At 42.0% G+C, this 19,254-nt stretch overlaps 1 protein-coding gene across 3 annotated transcripts in view; it reads left to right on the forward strand.

Annotated features, from left to right (window-relative positions):
• Positions 1-19,254, forward strand: part of LOC110523905 (adenomatous polyposis coli protein) — a 55,653-nt gene that overhangs the window by 10,114 nt on the left and 26,285 nt on the right. Inside the window, exons 1-2 of one of the 3 annotated variants that reach the window (XM_021603038.3) lie at positions 7,787-7,998; positions 12,187-12,339. The exons of 1 other annotated variant lie outside the window; for it this stretch is intronic. In XM_021603038.3, coding sequence (XP_021458713.3) covers positions 12,205-12,339 — 135 coding nt within the window. In that variant the 5' untranslated portion in view covers positions 7,787-7,998; positions 12,187-12,204. Of the gene's footprint in view, positions 1-7,786; positions 7,999-12,186; positions 12,340-19,254 lie in introns of those variants that run through there. One more of the 3 variants, XM_021603037.3, reaches the window with a different exon arrangement.

A 19,254-nucleotide genomic window follows, 5' to 3' on the forward strand; every position in this document is an offset into this window, starting at 1 on the left:
CTGCTTGGTTGTAATATGAGCTCCTCCTGAAAAACGGACTCCAGAAACCAGTTCCTGCTGTGAAGGCTGGGACGTCCAGTGTTCTCTCTGTGCTCCTCCACTCACATGATGGGGATCTATTAAGTGGAGCATCGGGCTACTATTGTTATGTAAGTTAGATCTCATAGGGAAATGGGTTTGAATTCCAGGCTAGCGACTACCTTCCTAACAGTCAGTCAAGACATTCACTCTCACTCACCCTACATCTTTGGGTATGGGACTACGTGAAGTATTTATTGAAAATGTATATCTACTCAGTTGTTATTTGTTCACATTTAGAAACAAGTGTTATGGTATAAATTCTGGTAATTTTAATAAAGGCCTACGGAATCTTGTTCAGATTGTGACAATTCCGCCAGCACTATGTCGGTTGAAGGATGAGTGTCGCATGGGAGTGACGCCACCTGTCGGAAGACAATGACTGAATCCGTTTCAGTGCTTACAGAGGACAATGAAATGAAAATGGTTTTATCTATAATTGACTCATCCCTAAGCCCCGCCCCCTTGGTTACTGTTGCAACCTCAGACATTTTCCCGGGGAGCCCCATTCCCCATTCTAACTAGTGAAGACCCCCACAATCTCAAACTGTTTTTAATACACAATACAATTAAACAGACTATCCCTTGCTAATCAGGTGACTCTCGGCTATGTTGTGGTGGACTGTCAACAATTGCTTCACAGGATAATTACACTTTTAGTGTGGCTAGCCACTGGATGGCCATGACAGCGTGCAGTCAAAGCTACTAACAGTCTTGTTCACATTGGCATTTTGAAGTGACTCAAATCAACAAAAAAACTGCATATCCAATTAGAATCTGATCTTTTTCCTACAGTCTGAACATCCAAAAAGCACATCTCATCTGATATTTCAAGCCACATTTAAAAATTTACATCGGATACAAATCTAATTCCTGGCATTGACTGGTTTTAACTGTCAAATCTGATTTATTTGCCCTCAAGTTGTTTTTAGACTTATTTGGCATTGCTTGCTAGCTTCTCTGGCAGTTTGACAAATGCAAGTGGTAGCAAACTAGCTTAAGTTACAAACACATTAGTGAATGTGCTAGCAAGTTAAGCAGCTACCTATCTAGCTAGTTGACTGCTGTGGATAGCCAAAAAGGAGTCATTTTTAACCTTTCTGATCTCCCCATCCCGGATCCGGGATCGTGAATACAGACTCAAGCTCATTACCATAACGCAACGTTAACTATTCATGAAAATCGCAAATGAAATGAAATAAATATGCCATCTCTCAAGCTTAGCCTTTTGTAAACAACACTGTCATCTCAGATTTTCAAAATATGCTTCTCAACCATAGGAAAACAATAATTTGTGTAAAAGTAGCTAGCTAGCGTTAGCATTTAGCGTTAGCATTTAGCGTTAGCATTAGCGTAGCATCCAGCACGCAACATTTCAACAAAAACATAAAAGCCTTCAAATAAAATCATTTACCTTTGAAGAACTTCTGATGTTTTCAATGAGGATACTCTCAGTTAGATAGCAGATGCTCAGTTTTTCCAAAAATATTCTTTGTGTATTAGAAATAGCTCCGTTTTATACATCACATTTGGCTACCAAAAAAAATCCGAAAATTCAGTCCTCAAAACGCGAACTTTTTTCCAAATTAACTCCATAATATCGACTGAAAACATGGCAAACGTTGTTTAGAATCAATCATCAAGGTGTTTTTCACATATCTCTTCATTGATACATCGTTCTTGGACACATGGTTTCTCCCCTATATCAAATGGAAAAGTACGAGCAGCTGGCAATTGCGCACCGAATTCCACGCAGGACACCAGGCGGACACTTGGAAAATGTAGTCTCTTATGGTCAATCTTCCAATGATATGCCCACAAATACGTCACAATGCTGCTAAGACCTTGGCCGAACGACAGAAAGTGTAGGCTCATTCCTTGCGCAATCACAGCCATATAAGGAGACAATGGAAAACAGAGCTTCAGAAATTCTGCTAATTCCTGGTTGATGCATCATCTTGGTTTCGCCTGTAGAATGAGTTCTGGGGCACTTACAGACAAAATCTTTGCAGATTCTGAAACTTCAGAGTGTTTTCTTTCCAAAACTGGAATATGCATAGTCGAGCATCTTTTCGTGACAAAATATTGCGCTTAAAACGGGAACGTTTTTTATCCAAAAATGAAATAGCGCCCCTAGAGATCTAACAGGTTAAAGTTGGATCATCTTATACTTTGAGGCTTTAATGAAAGTGTTCTTACACTATGATTTCAAACATTCAAAGCAGCTGGGAGACTTCCATCGTGAGCATTGTCAGTCATCTTAGCTTACTAGACAACTTTTGAGTGCAAGGAAGCATGAATGGCACTTGAACCATACACATGGTACAGAATGGCACTTGAACCAGACAGATCTTTTGGCTTCAATATCATTACAGTGTATATTTTTGAATGTATGCATTAATGAATCAATTGTACAATCAATTTGACTTTGGTAAAAATTTTCTAACTACATTAGCATAATGACTAATTTCAATATTCAATAAGAGTGTGTGCATGCATTGGGTTATTGAGCTTGATTTGGCTGATTTCACGAGGCTACAGATGAATAAGTCCCTTCCATTTGGGAATTATTCCGTTGTTCAACATCATTTGCGTAGAAGAAGCAATCTCTTATTTTCTAAAATTGCACACGGTCTCTTTAAGACCCATGACGTCATTCATAGTCAGTTTGAGGCTTGAGCAAAGATGATCTTGACTGGGAGAGATGTGAGGCGGGGGGAGATGAAGTGAATGAATAATGTTTTTGGTGACTTTCAGCTTTGTAATCAGAAATATTTTATGTTATGGTTTGCATATTATCACAAACAAGAGGGGTAGTGAATTTATGTTGGCTTCAACTGTAAGCTAGTAAGGAAAGTTAGCCTACAAAGCTGGAAGCTTCTTGCGTTGTAAAGTTTTCTAGCCTGTACTGGACATTGTTTTGGGAACAGTAATTAAGTTTAAAATGTTATTCAAGTGTGTTAACTAACGTGCAGCGTAAGTGGTGATGCCACCCAGACTTCAGTGTGTTCAGTGGTTCCTCAGGACAGGCTAGAGCTAGCACTGAGTAAGTGGCGCAGGCACGGTGCTCTCACACTATAAGGACACATTGGCTGTGCTGACAGACAGATTTGATCCTCGCTCAATCAGTAGACGACGTGAGACACGTTTGACAGAAGTACTGAAAGTGAAACAAATTCTACTATCAAACAGTATCGAAAAAGTGTTGAAGTTTCAGTGAACCGCGCAACACTACTCCAAACACATTTTTGCTAAGAGCAGCTGATTAAACAAAGGTTGGCAATGTGTTGGCACAAATTAATGTCCAAGTAAAGTGGACTTGCCACACAGCGCAAGAAGCCTGTTTGCAGGTGCTTATGGTTTCTAAGATATTCCAGTGAGAGTAATTGGTTCCCACGAATGTAAGTTGCATAATATTAGGAGTACATTTTTATTCTTAAATAAAAATATTTACCCTGGTTTAATAACCGTGGCCTCTACACCACTGTGCACAGAAGACCCATCATTACCATGACAAATTGCGTAGCCATGTCAGCATTCTGAATGCACATTCGATTTGGTCACTTAAAACGGCAGTGTGAACAAAGCTCTAGTGCTCTCAAATTGTATCCTGATGTCGACAGTAGATTAGTTAAATTCATATATACACTGCTCAAAAAAATAAAGGGAACGCTTAAACAACACTGTAACTCCAAGTCAATCACACTTCTGTGAAATCAAACTGTCCACTTAAGAACAACACTAATTGACAATAAATGTCACATGCTGTTGTGCAAATGGAATAGACAACAGGTGGAAGGCAATAGGCAATTAGCAAGACACCCCCAATAAAGGAGTGGTTCTGCAGGTGGTGACCACAGACCACTTCTCAGTTCCTATGCTTCCTGGCTGATGTTTTGGTCACTTTTGAATGCTGGCGGTGCTTTCACTCTAGTGGTAGCATGAGACGGAGTCTACAACCCACACAAGTGGCTCAGGTAGTGCAGCTCATCCAGGACGGCACATCAATGCGAGCTGTGGCAAGAAGATTTGCTGTGTCTGTCAGCGTAGTGTCCAGAGCATGGAGTCGCTACCAGGAGACAGGCCAGTACATCAGGAGACGTGGAGGAGGCAACAACCCAGCAGCAGGACCTCTACCTCCGCCTTTGTGCAAGGAGGAGCAGGAGGAGCACTGCCAGAGCCCTGCAAAATGACCTCCAGCAGGCCACAAATGTGCATGTGTCTGCTCAAACGGTCAGAAACAGACTCCATGAGGGTGGTATGAGGGCCCGACGTCCACAGGTGGGGGTTGTGCTTACAGCCCAACACCGTGCAGGACGTTTTTCATTTGCCAGAGAACACCAAGATTGGCGCCCTGTGCTCTTCACAGATGAAAGCAGGTTCACACTGAGCACATGTGACAGTCTGGAGACGCCGTGGAGAACGTTCTTCTGCCTGCAACATCCTCCAGCATGACCGGTTTGGCGGTGGGTCAGTCATGGTGTGGGGTGGCATTTCTTTGGGGGGCCGCACAGCCCTCCATGTGCTCGCCAGAGGTAGCTTGACTGCCATTAGGTACCGAGATGAGATCCTCAGACCCCTTGTGAGACCATATGCTGGTGCGGTTGGCCCTGGGTTCCTCCTAATGCAAGACAATGCTAGACCTCATGTGGCTGGAGTGTGTCAGCAGTTCCTGCAAGAGGAAGGCATTGATGCTATGGACTGGCCCGCCCGTTCCCCAGACCTGAATCCAATTGAGCACATCTGGGACATCATGTCTCGCTCCATCCACCAACGCCACGATGCACCACAGACTGTCCAGGAGTTGGCGGATGCTTTAGTCCAGGTCTGGGAGGAGATCCCTCAGGAGACCATCTGCCACCTCATCAGGAGCATGCCCAGGTGTTGTAGGGAGGTCATACAGGTACGTGGAGGCCACATACACTACTGAGCCTCATTTTGACTTGTTTTAAGGACATTACATCAAAGTTGGATCAGCCTGTAGTGTGGTTTTCCACTTTAATTTTGAGTGTGACTCCAAATCCAGACTTCCATGGGTTGATAAATTTGATTTCCAATGATGATTTGTGTGATTTTGTTGTCAGCACATTTAACTATGAAAAGAGAAAAGTATTTAATAAGAATATTTCATTCATTCAGATCTAGGATGTGTTATTTTAGTGTTCCCTTTATTTTTTTGAGCAGTGTATATATACACACACACACACACACACACACACAGAGTTGAAGTTTACATACACTTAAGTTGGAGTCATTAAAACTCATTTTTCAACCACTCCACAAATTTCTTGTTAACAAACTATAGTTTTGGCAAGTCGTTTAGGACCTCTATGTGCATGACACAATTAATTTTTCCAACAATTGTTTACAGACAGATTATTTCACTTATAATTCACTGTACCACAATTCCAGTGGTTCATACGTTTACATACACTAAGTTGACTGTGCCTTTAAACATCTTGGGAAGTTCCAGAAAATGATGTCATGGCTTTAGAAGCTTCTGATAGGCTAATTGACATCATTTGAGTCAATACCTGTGGATGTATTTCAAGGCCTACCTTCAAACTCAGTGCATTTTTGCTTGACATCATGGGAAAATCAAAAGAAATCAGCCTAGACATCAGAAAAATAATTGTAGACCTCCACAAGTCTGGTTCATCCTGGAGCAATTTCCAAACGCCTGAAGGTACCACTTCATCTGCACAAACAATAGTATAAACACCATGGGACCACATAGCCGTCATATCGCTCAGGAAGGAGATGCATTCTGCAAATCAATCCTAGAACAACAGCAATGGACCATGTCAATATGCTGGAGGAAACGGGTACAAAAGTATCTATATCCGCAGTAAAACAAGTCCTATATAGACATAACCTGAAAGGCCGCTCAGCAAGGAAGAAGCCACTGCTCCAAAACCGCCATAAAAAAGCCAGATTACGATTTGCAACTGCACATGGGGACAAAGATCATACTTTTTGGAGAAATGTCCTCTGGTCTGATGGAGGGGGGGATAGAATAGTTTGGCCATAATGACCATCGTTATGTTTGGAGGGAAAAGGGGAGGCTTACAAGCCAAAGAACACTATCCCAACTGTGAAGCACGGGGGTGGCAGCATCATGTTGTGGGGGTGCTTTGCTGCAGGAGGGACTGGTGCACATCACAAAATAGATGGCATCATGAGGGGGGACATTATGTGGAGATATTGAAGCAACATCCCAAGACATCAGTTAAAGCTTGGTCGCAAATGGGTCTTCCAAATGGACAGTGACCCCACGCATACTTCCAAAGTTGTGGCAAAATGGCTTAAGGACAACAAAGTCAAGGTATTGGAGTGGCTATCACAAATCCCTGACTTCAATCCTATAGAACATTTGTGGGCATACCTGGAAAAGTGTGTGTGATCAAGGCCTACAAACCTGACTGTTGCACCAGCTCTGTCAGGAGGAATGGGCCAAAATTCTTGTGGAATGGGCCAAAAAAGCTTGTGGAAGGCTACCCAAAACGATTGACCCAAGTTAAACAATTTTAAAGCCAATGCTACCAAATACTAATTGAGTGTATGTAAACTTCTGACCCACTGGGAATGTGATGAAAGAAATAAAAGCTGAAATAAATCATTTTCTCAACTATTATTCTGACATTTCACATTCTTAAAATAAAGTGGTGATCCTTACTGACCTTAGACAGGGAATTATTACTAGGTTTAAATGTCAGGAATTGTGAAATTTAGTTTAATTGTATTTGGCTAAGGTCTATGTAACCTGACTTGAACTGTGTGTATAAATAAATAATCTTGGCTTCCAATCACACATTTGGAGAAAACTAGTTATATTAGCGAGGTAACATTAGCATCAATTTCAATTTTGGCCAGTCGGGCTAGCTGACCCAGCTAGTAAACAATGGAGCCAAAGAATAATTTCAGATTAGAAAAATACTCCAACAGGCTTTGCATTTCAGGAATTAGTTCCATGTACCCCTGGTGTACTGATAAATTATTTAACCATGTAAACCATTTTTTGATATGTCTGTTTTTGCCACTTGCTTAATTAGCTTCCTTGCATTTGGAACGTGAGCGTGTCTGTGCCTGGTCAGACCCGAGCCTGCTTAGTCACAGTTGTGATCGGTTGCCCAAAATTAAAGGATTGGGTTTAACAAAGTGTCAAGTTATTTTTGTTTTATTTAGTGTCTTTGGCTATTCTATACATTCCTCCTTTTTTGATGTAACCTTTTTTTTGGTGGGAGGGGACATTAGGCAATAAAAAAAATCTGGGGAACACTAGGCTAATTTGTTTAAATAGAAAGGATCTAATGAACATGAAAACAATCCTGTCTGTCTTTAAGTTAACAGGATAATGTATAAACTAATAGTCCATCTCCTATTAGCTTAGAGGGTTAACCCAATTGTGCAGGTTGTTAAATCATTGTTTGATTTTGGCCCTGTGTGTGTTTGCCCCATATTTGTGTTTGTCATTATTGATTCTCTGAGGGTTGGTTTTGTGCTGCTGTCATTGTGCATTGGTTCCCCCTGCTCCCTTCCTAACCTCCGCCCTGGTCGGTGGTGTGACCTTCAGGGCTCTCTGACCTGCCATTCCAACCCCCCTCATCACACCCCGTCACCCCGCACCCTCCCTGGTCTGCTGTCCTGTGCCTGGGGCTCCCACCAGCACCCTTCACAAAAAGAGCCCTAATTGAGTCGGCCAGGAGAAGCAGCTGTGCCACAGAGCTGGAAGCCAGCCAGCCAGCATCGGTCACTGCAGAACCAACCACGGAAACAGCAAAACAAGGCTGGCCCTGGTCTCGCTGCCAGGTGATTGGCTGTACCGGGTGATCATGTGACCGGGTGCTGGCTGGATGAGCTTTCAACGTCTGACACAGTTGAGGGAGATGGGATGGAGAATGTCACTGCTACCGAAATGGGGTAAGGTTTTCCTTTCTGTGTTTTTAAAGACCCCCTCTTCCTTTCTATGATGGACAAAAAAATGGAGAGAAACGTTTTTTTAATTCTGTCTGTTAATGGGGATTAGGGGCAGGCAGGGAGCAGCTAGTGTGAATAGTGAGGCATAGCCACTAAGCCTTTTGTTTTGATGGTTGGTTGGAGGGAGAGGGAGGAAGAGGACGGAGGGTGTGGGGGATGTGCATTCATTGCATGCATCCTCTCTACTCTCACTTTATCATCACTGCAAGGGCTGTGTGAAAAGAAAAAAAACCTGCATTGTGCTTGAGAAGGAAAACAAGTAAAGGATTGGAAAAATGAGGTGAAGGAGAACCTGCTCATGGCCAAATGCCCAAAATATCAGTGCTGCTGGTGTGTGTGGTGTACTAAGATGGTGGAGGAGAAGAGTGGGCTGGTCCTTAGGATTCTGCTGCTTAGCCTAGCGACCGGTTTTGCTCAAACAAAGCAGACCTGTCATTGTGGCTGTGTGATGCTGTCTTTCTCTGGTTGCTATGGGGTTGGTCTGCCGGTGGTTGTCTTAGTCTGTGACTTCGTCATTGGTTAATCCCTGGTTGTATTGTGCTGTGTAGAGCCAGGTTAGTTGGGCCAAGTGTAGGCTAACGCCACTAAGTGGCTGCCTACTGTTTCTTTGTGGTGTCAAGGGAAGGGCATTTGACGCTCTGCAGCTGACTGCAGGGTTTTTCTGGTCTAGCTATCTGCTTAGGGGGTATCCACCATACAGTGTCACACACACACACAGAAAACCTTATCCATCCAGTGTAGTGCCACATTCCCTGCCGGTGTCAGACGAAAGGGAAATGTGAGCGCCTGCCTGGTTGTTTTATCGTGTCAAGATGGAATCCTCATTTGGAGAGAGGAAGGCGTTTACACGGTGGGTAGGTCGCAGAGAGAATTGGCTCTGAATTGGAAACCATTACTGATGGACCTACACAAGGTGGATCCTTTTCATTATTCATTTTAATGCACCAGCAAGCATCAACCGGTAAAATGTAGAATTTGCTCAATTTAAGCAGGAGATGCATTTTGAGAAGATTGATGCAATATTCATGAGGTAGTAAGAGGCAGTCCTCTTCTTCCTCAGCCCCCTCTGTTCTTTCATTCGCTCTTTCCCCCTTTGCTTCTCATTGCTCGCACCCCCTTTAAACCCTTTGTAGGCTAAATTTGACAGGTTTATATGGTAGCGCTATTAGCGGTTTGCTTTGTTCGATGTTGCTTTGTTTTCTCTAGTGATATTACAGACTGGTTTTTAGTGGGTTGAATTCTGTGGGGGCATAGCTAAGTATGCAGAGGGAGTGGACATGGTAAGATTCTAGATTATTATTATTTTTTACATACAAGCTTGGTGTATTGTGCCGATGGGCATTAGTCATTGTATTGGTCGGTTGGATTATTCATAAAAGAAATAGCAGTGTGTTTTCATCCATGGACTAACCTACTAAATGCACACTTGTTTTTCACCTAGAAGGGAATCAATGTAGCCTACTAGCCTAATTAAAATCTCAGAACATTAGCCTAATATCTGCAGGAAATAAATGACTAAACCTTGAGGCTATAACTGTGTACATTATGGGGCTGTGCGGAGAAGTAGGTGAATATGGAAATAGTGCCATGATGGAGATGCAGATGGCCCTAAATGATCATTCGATTTAGAAACTGATTTGGATGTTGATGTATTTGCAATTATGGAACTGGAAAAGGAAAGGCAATAACTAGTTTTCATTTGCATGCATTCAGTTGTTCAACTGACTAGTTATCTTCCCCATAGAGGCTTGTGTAATTTTTATTACAATTTGTATAACTATCTTCCTATCTAACACAAACAGCTGTATTCACTATAATATAATAGTTTTCATGTTCATATGACACTGGGGCATAGTGAAACGATCATCCCAGCATTGCAACCTCATGATCCCAGCCCCCTTCAGAGTCAGCACTATACTGGCTGTTAAATTATGGTGATGATAAGCGCTCTCTTTTTTTTTATGGCGGAGGCTGGAATTGAATCGCCAAAATGGCCGCAATTTGAACTACCTCGGTCTGCATCTGCAAACAGGGGAATGTATTGTCTCACCTGCAATTCTCCCCTGTATTGTAAATGCATGAAGTGGCAGTGTGTCAATAAAAGAAGAAAAATGTCCCTCCCCTGATCCAATTTTGGTGATGGTGGTGTTTTAGAAATGTGTTTTGGTTACCCCTGCGCATCAGCCAGTGCATTGACAGAATTCACTGGGTTCTTCTGGAATGTTGAATTTTAGGCTTAAGTGGTTCTGGAATGCTCCTGAGTGTTCTTCTCTGCCCATCCTGTGTATCGGCTCCATCCTAGTGAGGGCAATATTGACATTTACAGACTCACTGCCCAATCAACCCAGTCTAATTGACTCGCTGAATTCAGTTGGATCAGCATTGGAATTGCTTGTCTTGTCTAGAACTTTGTCAAACAAATCATTTTAGCCTTGGAAACCAGAACAATGTTGCAACCAAGGCCATGGTTCATAATTACTAATAGGGCACTGAAGTTGCTTTGATTAGTCATTGTCGACCTGTGGGTAATATAGGCAACTGTGTTGGCTAGTCAGTTAGCTCTACGCTGTATGCTTGCAGCTGAAGCCTTCTGCCACGCACAACTGGTAAAGGAAGAGATCCCAAAGGCTTACATGTAGGCCTGCATGCCAAGGCCATTGCTGATATCTAACATGTCACTGATTAATTTAGTAACAATAGAGTGATACATTTTTCCACCGCAGTGATCTAGTTACTACCCCGCCCGCTTGCTGCTTCCCTCCACCCTCTCTATAATGGATGATCTAAAAATACAAACTTTTCCTTAGCGAGACGAGCGAGTGCCCCTCTGTCGTGTTGAGTTGTCTTCACATGGCAGTATGGGGCTGTGTGGCGCGCGAGTAATGGTGTTCCCTTAGCTGCCGAGCCCATCTTCTGTCTTCTAGATCTCGTCTTCTCAGCTGATTTCCGCAAGAGCGAGGTTAACACATTAATAAGCCTGCCTTTTAAACGTGGCCTAGCTGGAATGCACTGTGTGGTATGTGGTCTTTAGTCTCATACATCACGTGTATAGCCTACATATTGGCCCTAAATTGCACAGAGATTTTGACGTCAGCGGACATGGCCTATGTTGTGTGGAATTTCAATATCGTGTTGTAGAATGTGCTTAATCTGCTTATCGTTATGATATACGTTTTCTATTTAATTAGGTAGTACCGCTTATGGCCGTGTCTATTGAGAATGGAGTGGATGTCATGTCTGTGGTATTTGGCAATTAACCACTTGACAGGTGGGATGGCACCGTTCTGCTCTGTCTGCTGTTGCCCATCTCATCAGTGTCTGCCTGTGGATTGGGCTCCCTCTGCAGTGAAGATTATCAGTTGAAATAATTTGACCATCCATTTTGTCTTTTGTTGTATGCTCTTTTTATTCTTGTCTATGCAATATTGTTTCAAAAGACATTTAGTTAAAAGGTAGCCTAAAAACAAACCTACTATAGTACAATTATGGTGAAAGCCAGAATTGTCATAATTAGTCATTTCATTTGTTCAAAATCCTAGAAGGGGGAAATGCAGTAAAGCAAAATCTACCCGGATGTGAATTATTCACAAGTCTAGTGTTTTCCAATCTGTGTGTATGTTAGAATTGTTCTTATCCCAAAGCCGTAGCAGGCATTTACAATTCTGATTTTCTAGATCTGACCCTACTTTCTCAAATGTTTAATTGAATCTTGAGTGATGCCTTTTATTTTAATACAATCCACTGCTATCTTATTCTGCGCTACGTGCTTGGGCCCTCGAGCGACTGGCCCTGTCAAGGCTTGCCTAAGTCCTGCCTGTGTAGTAGAAAATAGCTTTAAATGATCATCTAGGCTAACCATTGCTGAACATGTATTTACCATGGAGCTATCAATGTAATTAATGGTGATGGGTTATTAAATCCTTGATAAATTCACTATTTTCTCTTATGAGATGGATATTAATTGACATTGTCATGATCACTCCCTCACCTCTGACTGTAATGTCATTTTACACATCAATGAAGATGTAGGCCTATGGATTAATGGCAATTAGGCAACGTCCGTTTTATGGGCAGTTTGATAGGCGCAGCTGAAAAAACCTTAATGGTCGTAATGTGTCCTCATCCTCTTAGGTCAAGAGGTAGTCCAAGATGGCTGCAGCATCTTATGATCAGCTGCTGAAGCAAGTGGAGATACTGAAGATGGAGAACTCCAACCTTCGACAAGAGCTTGAGGACAACTCAAACCACTTGACCAAACTGGAGACCGAAGCCTCCAATATGAAGGTAAAAGGCAGAAAGCAGATTTTTGATTATTTACTAAGAACCCATGTTTGTTCGTTATGTGACACTGTAGCAAAACATTTTGCAATGTAAAATGCAAACAGGCTTTATTGGATAAGTACAGATGATAGGCTCTCCCCGTTCCACTCCTTTTTCTAAGCTTTTCCTTCCGTTTCATGCCCACTGAACACAACCCAGCCTTTCCTCTAACCCAGGACCCTATAAAATTAAATGTTAACTACAAAGTAGCCTATTGCCTACCTGGCAGAATTATTCATTTTTTTCATCAATCCATTTCCCATTTTATTATTTTTTTGCAAACTCTGCAATCGCATGAGTGCAGCAGCAACATTGGCCTCTTCCTGATGCTCACTTGCATTAAAGGCTAACTGGACATAAAAACAACAACATCCCAGAACTCAAACATGCTTTTTCTGCACAAACCACTGATCTGTCTTTCACGTCTATGACAATGCCCTTTTGTTTACAAATTTAGCCACAACCATGCATAATGCACATTCCTTAATAATGACTAACTTCTTATAGCAGGCATTATAGAAAATGAACACGGGTCTCATAAACTATCTCAAGCACAAGCCCATGTGCTAGTGAGTAGCCAGCTGATCTTTATATTTCAAGTCTAGCCAGCTTGGCTCTATTTGCTTGCAAACAAGGTAGAACAGTTTAATTGTAATGAACACAACCTTCTGTCCATCTCCAACTGTTTGATCAGCATGCTAGCCTGTCCACTTTGTTCAGATGTTGAAATCAAGTGGCCTTTCTTATTTCTCAGATTGAGAACGAGTTGCCAATTCCTTTATATAAGAGTTTTTTTAATGCTCATTGCACTTTTATTAAAATGACTAGACCGCTAGTACAAGTCTGGCTAAAATGCTGCTTGTGGTAATGCAATGCCTCACGCAACATTCATTTTCCAGAATCGATGTTCATTGATGCTCCCGTTTTTGGTAGGGTCTGCTCTTTGTGCAATTTGACGAGTTGAAACATAAAAAGGATATTGCTTGGAAAAGGTTAACTTCCTCCTCTATTACGGTAAAATGCCTCAATGTTTTTCGGTGTCCATATGATGGATTATGTTGGACCAAACCGCAAATACAGAGTTGAAACTGCTTGTTAGAGAGGAAGACGTGACCTTTCATCTGTGTTGTTGAGAGTGGCATTGGCTTGGTGTCTGTGGGAGGGGGAAGGTGCACACAGCACGGAAGGAGCGAAGGAGACGAGGCCAAAAAGACATGAGAACAAGCGGACATAAAAGCTCAAAACGAATAATAGGAAAACCTTTGGAATATTGTTCAAAAACATACATTCTAATTAATTGAATTAATTTCATGTAATGCCCGGCCCTATTTACTAGCTGTCAGATCCTTGTTTTCTCCGTCCTTGTTTAATCAATTCCTCTGAAAGCTCATTGGAGGTCCAAGGAATCTCCGTTGATCCTCTCGTCCAATGCACTTTGAGGTGTTTTGACACTTTCTCACACAACCTAAGTCTGTTCATGAGAGGAGCTGCCATCCTGAGCTAGGCTGCTAAATGTCTCTCTCTCGCTCACACACACATGCACGCACACATGCACACACACACAGAGTGGTTGGATGTGCCAGCCTGCTTGGTTGCGTAACTGGATGATGTGACCTGGCAGGCTGAGGATACAAGAGGTGATCTAAGTCCCAGGGCTTTTCTCTTCTCACAGGAAGATTTTGGTTCTCAACAGTCTTTGCCAATGTCTTCTACCCCACAATGCGCCCCTGGGTAGTCACTGGTGCCACCTCACATTAGGGAGCACTACGCTCTTCCATGTAGCAGTGAATGTAGTCGGGAAACAAACTCTAATATACTCTTCTCCTGATAATGCATTTGTAAGAAAGTGGGACAGTCAAATGAAAACAAGAGAAGGAAAGTGGATGTGATAATGGTTTAGTTGCCCAAGTTGTACCAAGGGCATTTTTTGTTTCTCAGGTAAAAACTCAGCTCACTGGCCCTGTTTTTCCACACAGCAATATTGAGCCTATTATAGGGCAGCTGCATGATAAGAATGGGGGATATACTCCCCATGGTCGTATGTGTGTGTGTGGCCTGAAACACTTATCTTAATGTACTATATGACGATACAATACTGTTCTGTGTATAGACCTACTAGTTTACAGACATTGTCTGGGCATTATGGAAATGTTGTCTAATGTAACAGTAACCCAATATGACCGCCCGTTCACTACTGCCATATTTTCTTGGATGCAAACAGCCGGCAGTAGAAGATTACTCCATGCATTATTCATCCTAGCCAATTTACACGCTAGTAGCCTATATAATGAATCTAGCCACCCCAGTCCCTTTAGCAGGGAGGAGAGGGAGCTTATCAGGACCTTCTTTATCTTCCAGCTTCCCCACCCATTTTCTTTTCTTAGATTGCGTCCCAAATGGCACCCTATATGGTGCACTACTATGGGCCCTGGTCAAATGTAGTGAACTACGGTGCCTTCTGAAAAGTATTTTCAGATTTCCTGCATACAATACCCCATAATATCAAAGTGAAATGATCTATGTTTTTAGACATTTTTACAATTATCAAATCAAAATCAAATTTATTTGTCACATACACATGGTTAGCAGATGTTAATGCGAGTGTAGCGAAATGCTTGTGTTCTGCATCCGACAATGCAGTAATAACCAACTAGTAATCTAACAATTCCAAAAACTACTACCTTATACACACACAAGTATAAAGGGATAAGGAATATGTACATAAAGATATATGAATGAGTGATGGTACAGAACGGCATAGGCAAGATGGAGTAGATGGTATAGAGTAGTTGACGTTGCTCTTATATTCAGTAGTTCCTCCTGACTGTATGTAATGAAATTTAAGATTACCTGGGGGACCAATGTAAGAAATAACACGTAAAAAAACAAAATACTGCATAGTTTCCTAGGAACGCAAAGCGAGGCGGCCATCTGTCGGCTCCGGAAGTACTATGTACAATTAATAAAACATTTTAAAGCTGAAATATCTTGAGTCTAAGTATTCAACCCCCTCCCCTTTGTTATGGCAAGACTAAATAAGTTCAGGAGGAAAAATTTGCTCAAGTCCCATAAGTTGCATGGACTTTGAATATCCCTTTGAGCATTCTGAAGTTATTGATCCACCATCCGAAGTGTAATTAATTTCACCCAGTCACTACAAAGATATAGGCGTCCTTCCTAACTCGGTTACCAGAGAGGAAGGAAACTGCTCAAGGATTTCACCATGAGGCTAATGGTTACTTTAAAACAGAGTTGGCTGTGATGGGAGAAGACGGATCAGCAACATTGTAGTTACTCCACAATATTAACCTAATTGACAGTGAAAAGGAAGCCTGTACAGAATAAACATTTTCCAAAACACGCATCACGTTTGCAATAAGGCACTAAAGTAAAACTGCAAAAGAGGTAAAGAAATGTCTGAATACAAAGTGTTATGTTTTGGGCTAATGCATCACTGAGTGCCGCTCATATTTTCAAGCATATTGTTGGCTGAATCATGTTATTTTGGTATTTTATTAGGATCCCCATTAACTGTTGCAAAAGCAGCAGCTTCTCTTCCTGGGATCCACATGAAACATGACATAATACAGAATATTTATAGACAACAGCTCAAGGACAGAACCACATAAAAAAAAAGTAGCCTACATATCAATCAATACATAAACAATAGAGGTCAAATAGGGGAGAGGTGTTGAGGTTTTGCTTGATCTGTTTTTTGAAATCAGGTTTGCTGTTCACTTGAGCAATATGAGATGGAACGGTGTTCCATGCAATAATGTCTCTACTACTGTATGCTTTCTTGAATTTGTTCCTGATCTGGGGACTGTGAAAAGACCCCTGGTGGCATGTTATGGGTATGCTTGTCATCGGCAAGGACTGGGGAGCTTTTTTTATTTAAAAAAGCGGAATAGAGCTAGGCACAGGATAAATCCTAGAGGAAAACCTGGTTGTCTGCTTTCCAATACACTGGGATACTAATTCACCTTTCAGCAGGACAATACCCTAAAACATCAACCTGTATGGCAATACTTAAATGGCTGTCTAGCAATGATCAACAACCAATTTGACAGTTTCAAGAATTTGTAAAAAAATATAAAAGTGCAAATATTTTACAAGCCAGGTGTGCAAAGCTCGTAGACTTGCTCAGAAAGACTCCCAGCTGTAATCTCTGCCAAAGGTGATTCTAACACTCCATGGATGGAAGGCCTATCAAGTTTGTATTCACGGCCAACATGTCCCTAGTGTCCTACGTGCCAAAGAAAGGGGTGTGAATACTTCTGTAAATTAGATTTCTATATTTCTAAAAACATGCTTAGACTTTGTCATTATGGGGCATTGTGTGTAAATCCATCCCCAAAAAGTATTAATTCATTTTTATTTCATGCTGTAATAAAATGTGGAAGTCAACTGGTATGAATACTTTCTGAAGGCACTGTACATGGGGAATAGGGTGCCATTTGGGACTCAATGTGAATGAAAGAGATTTTGGCTGTGCAGCGATACCAACTAACCGGCCAGCCCCTCCATCTCTTTCTCACCCCAGAGGCAGGCAGCGCTCCCTGTGTTGGCTTCAGTATGCCAGTGCCTCCCTGGAGGACTAATGGTGCTATACCATGCATGCTAATGAGCAGATGACTGGCTATGGGGGCTCCCTACTCCCTTGCCCATGAAGTAGACATCTGTTTTATCCCCCCACTCCTTCCCCAACAATATATATTTTTTTTAAAACCTTGCATTTGTCTTTTCCTGCTAGTACTGACTTTGCCAATTTAAAGTAAGTAATCAACTTTGCCGATTACTTACTGTGATTGTCTCACTTAGCTATTAAGATGAATGCACTCACTGTAAGTCGCTCTGGATAAGAGCGTCTGCTCAATGACTCAAATGTAAGTAAGGACAATATTGTGTATCCTTTCCTGAATCCCAAATCAACCCCTAGCCTCTATCCTTTTGTGTTGATCTGACAGGATGGGAGTAGGCTGGTAGTGCCTATCTTGCCCTCTGATAGACTGTGGAATTGTTGCCATATTGCTTACACCAATCTAATCCTCTCTGATCTAATCAAATGCCTAGAGCATGCGGGCTAAGGGTTGATTTGTTATTCAGTCTGAGAGCTTACTGCTTTTGTAGAGCGTTTTTGCGATGTTGCCTTTCCATTTCCTTGTAATAAATGCGTGTACGGACTCAGCATGTAGGGACTTGCTTTGGTATATTTTTGGTACAAGCTTAGTCAGTCATTAGCTATTAGTCATTGCTAGGGAGAGTCTTGCAGTATGTGTCATCAGTCTTACTCGCAGTATCTGAGACTGTCTACACACTTTCCAGTAGCTTTGGAGCTGGTTGGGGTTTGCCTCTCTATTTTGGGCATTTGAGTGAGGGTCTCTGTGCTTCCCTTAGCTGGGGAGAGTCTTCCTCTGTTACTTGTCCAACACTGATGAAACATCCTTTTATCTCAGTAGGTTTGAAACTGAGTTTGGGGTTTGCCTCAGTCTCACTTTTGGGTGTGTGAGGCAGGGGGTCTGCTGGCTCTACCCTTAGCTAAGTGCTGAATGCGCCACTCTATCTATTAACAATTCACTCGATCAGGTCTGCGTAGTCGGTCTGCTCTTGCGCAAATGGAAAATACTGCTAACTCAGTGAATTTAGTAAGCCTAGGGCTATGCTACCTGCTACTCTGCAACCAGATATTTCACACTGGGGGGGAAAGTGGCTGGCGCACCCTTTTTGTGTAGCTGCAGATACAGTATCAGCCTGGGTTTGGCTTAGGGATTTGGAGGAGATATCAAATAAGAAAACGTGTTAAACAAAAAGGGTAATGTTCTAGTTTAAATAATTGTCACGGTTGAGCTAGGCCCTCTGTTCCATGATCTAACCAGACATTGATGCTGTAAACGGTTGAGTCACATTTATTCATTGTGTAATGTGGATAGCAATGTCATCACCTGTAAAAGAGAAATGTTATTTTATGGTCGCATGCTGACGGTTGGTTTAAGTGTGCAAAACGTTTTTATTTTGTTAGAACTCTTGCGATTCAGTTCAGTTTGTTCCTGTTGCAACTTCCAGTTTTTATTGTCCCCCCCCGATGAAATCAGGGAGGGGGCTGTGCATCTGTCTCCATCCGCTAGTATGTTTGTTGGTTTGTCACATACAATATCTCAGACAACACTGGCACGATTTTGACTCGGGTGAACGATGCTTCTTACCTTACCGTAGAGATCCGTCATTTACAAAATTAGGGGGGTGGTATCTGCATTATTCGTGGGAGATATGTTTACTGTTGCATTGTTTTCTTTTGGAAATACTTGTACAGTTTTTGCTGGCTTATTATTCACTTGATATTACAAATCCTCACTCTGGCAAGAAAACACACCATCGTATTGAAGTCACTGTAAAATCGAACCACTGGGCCAACGTCACAGTAATCTTTGCACTTGGGGCCACAGCGGCATTCATTGTTGACCTGTATTGTTCTTATTTCCTTCCTGGACTATATAGCGCCGTAGAGAGAGCAGGATATTGCATCCTCCTTACTAAATAGGGTTTAACCTAATACTTGGCCTAGGCTGTAGTAAATTAAGTGTTTTGTTGGTTAACGGTAGCCTAAGTAGTAAAATCACAATGACTGTAGTGCAAAGATTCTGCATATTCTAAATAGGGGGAAGGGTTATAATTTGCAACCAAGTGAGAAGTATTAGGCCTATCTTGTCGTAATATCGCCTCCATAGTATTCCTTACTGGGGAGAACCCCTGTTGAGATCATAACTAATTAGGTAATTCAAGGGGTGGATAATGTTTATGACTAATGGATGAGATTACAAACAGTCTGCCTTCTCCCCTGTGGTAATCCAGTCTCATATTCATCAGAAACAGTATCTCCCC

Source organism: Oncorhynchus mykiss, chromosome 5 (assembly GCF_057628025.1).
Source record: "Oncorhynchus mykiss isolate SJ-2025 chromosome 5, ASM5762802v1, whole genome shotgun sequence".
NCBI lineage: Eukaryota > Metazoa > Chordata > Actinopteri > Salmoniformes > Salmonidae > Oncorhynchus > Oncorhynchus mykiss.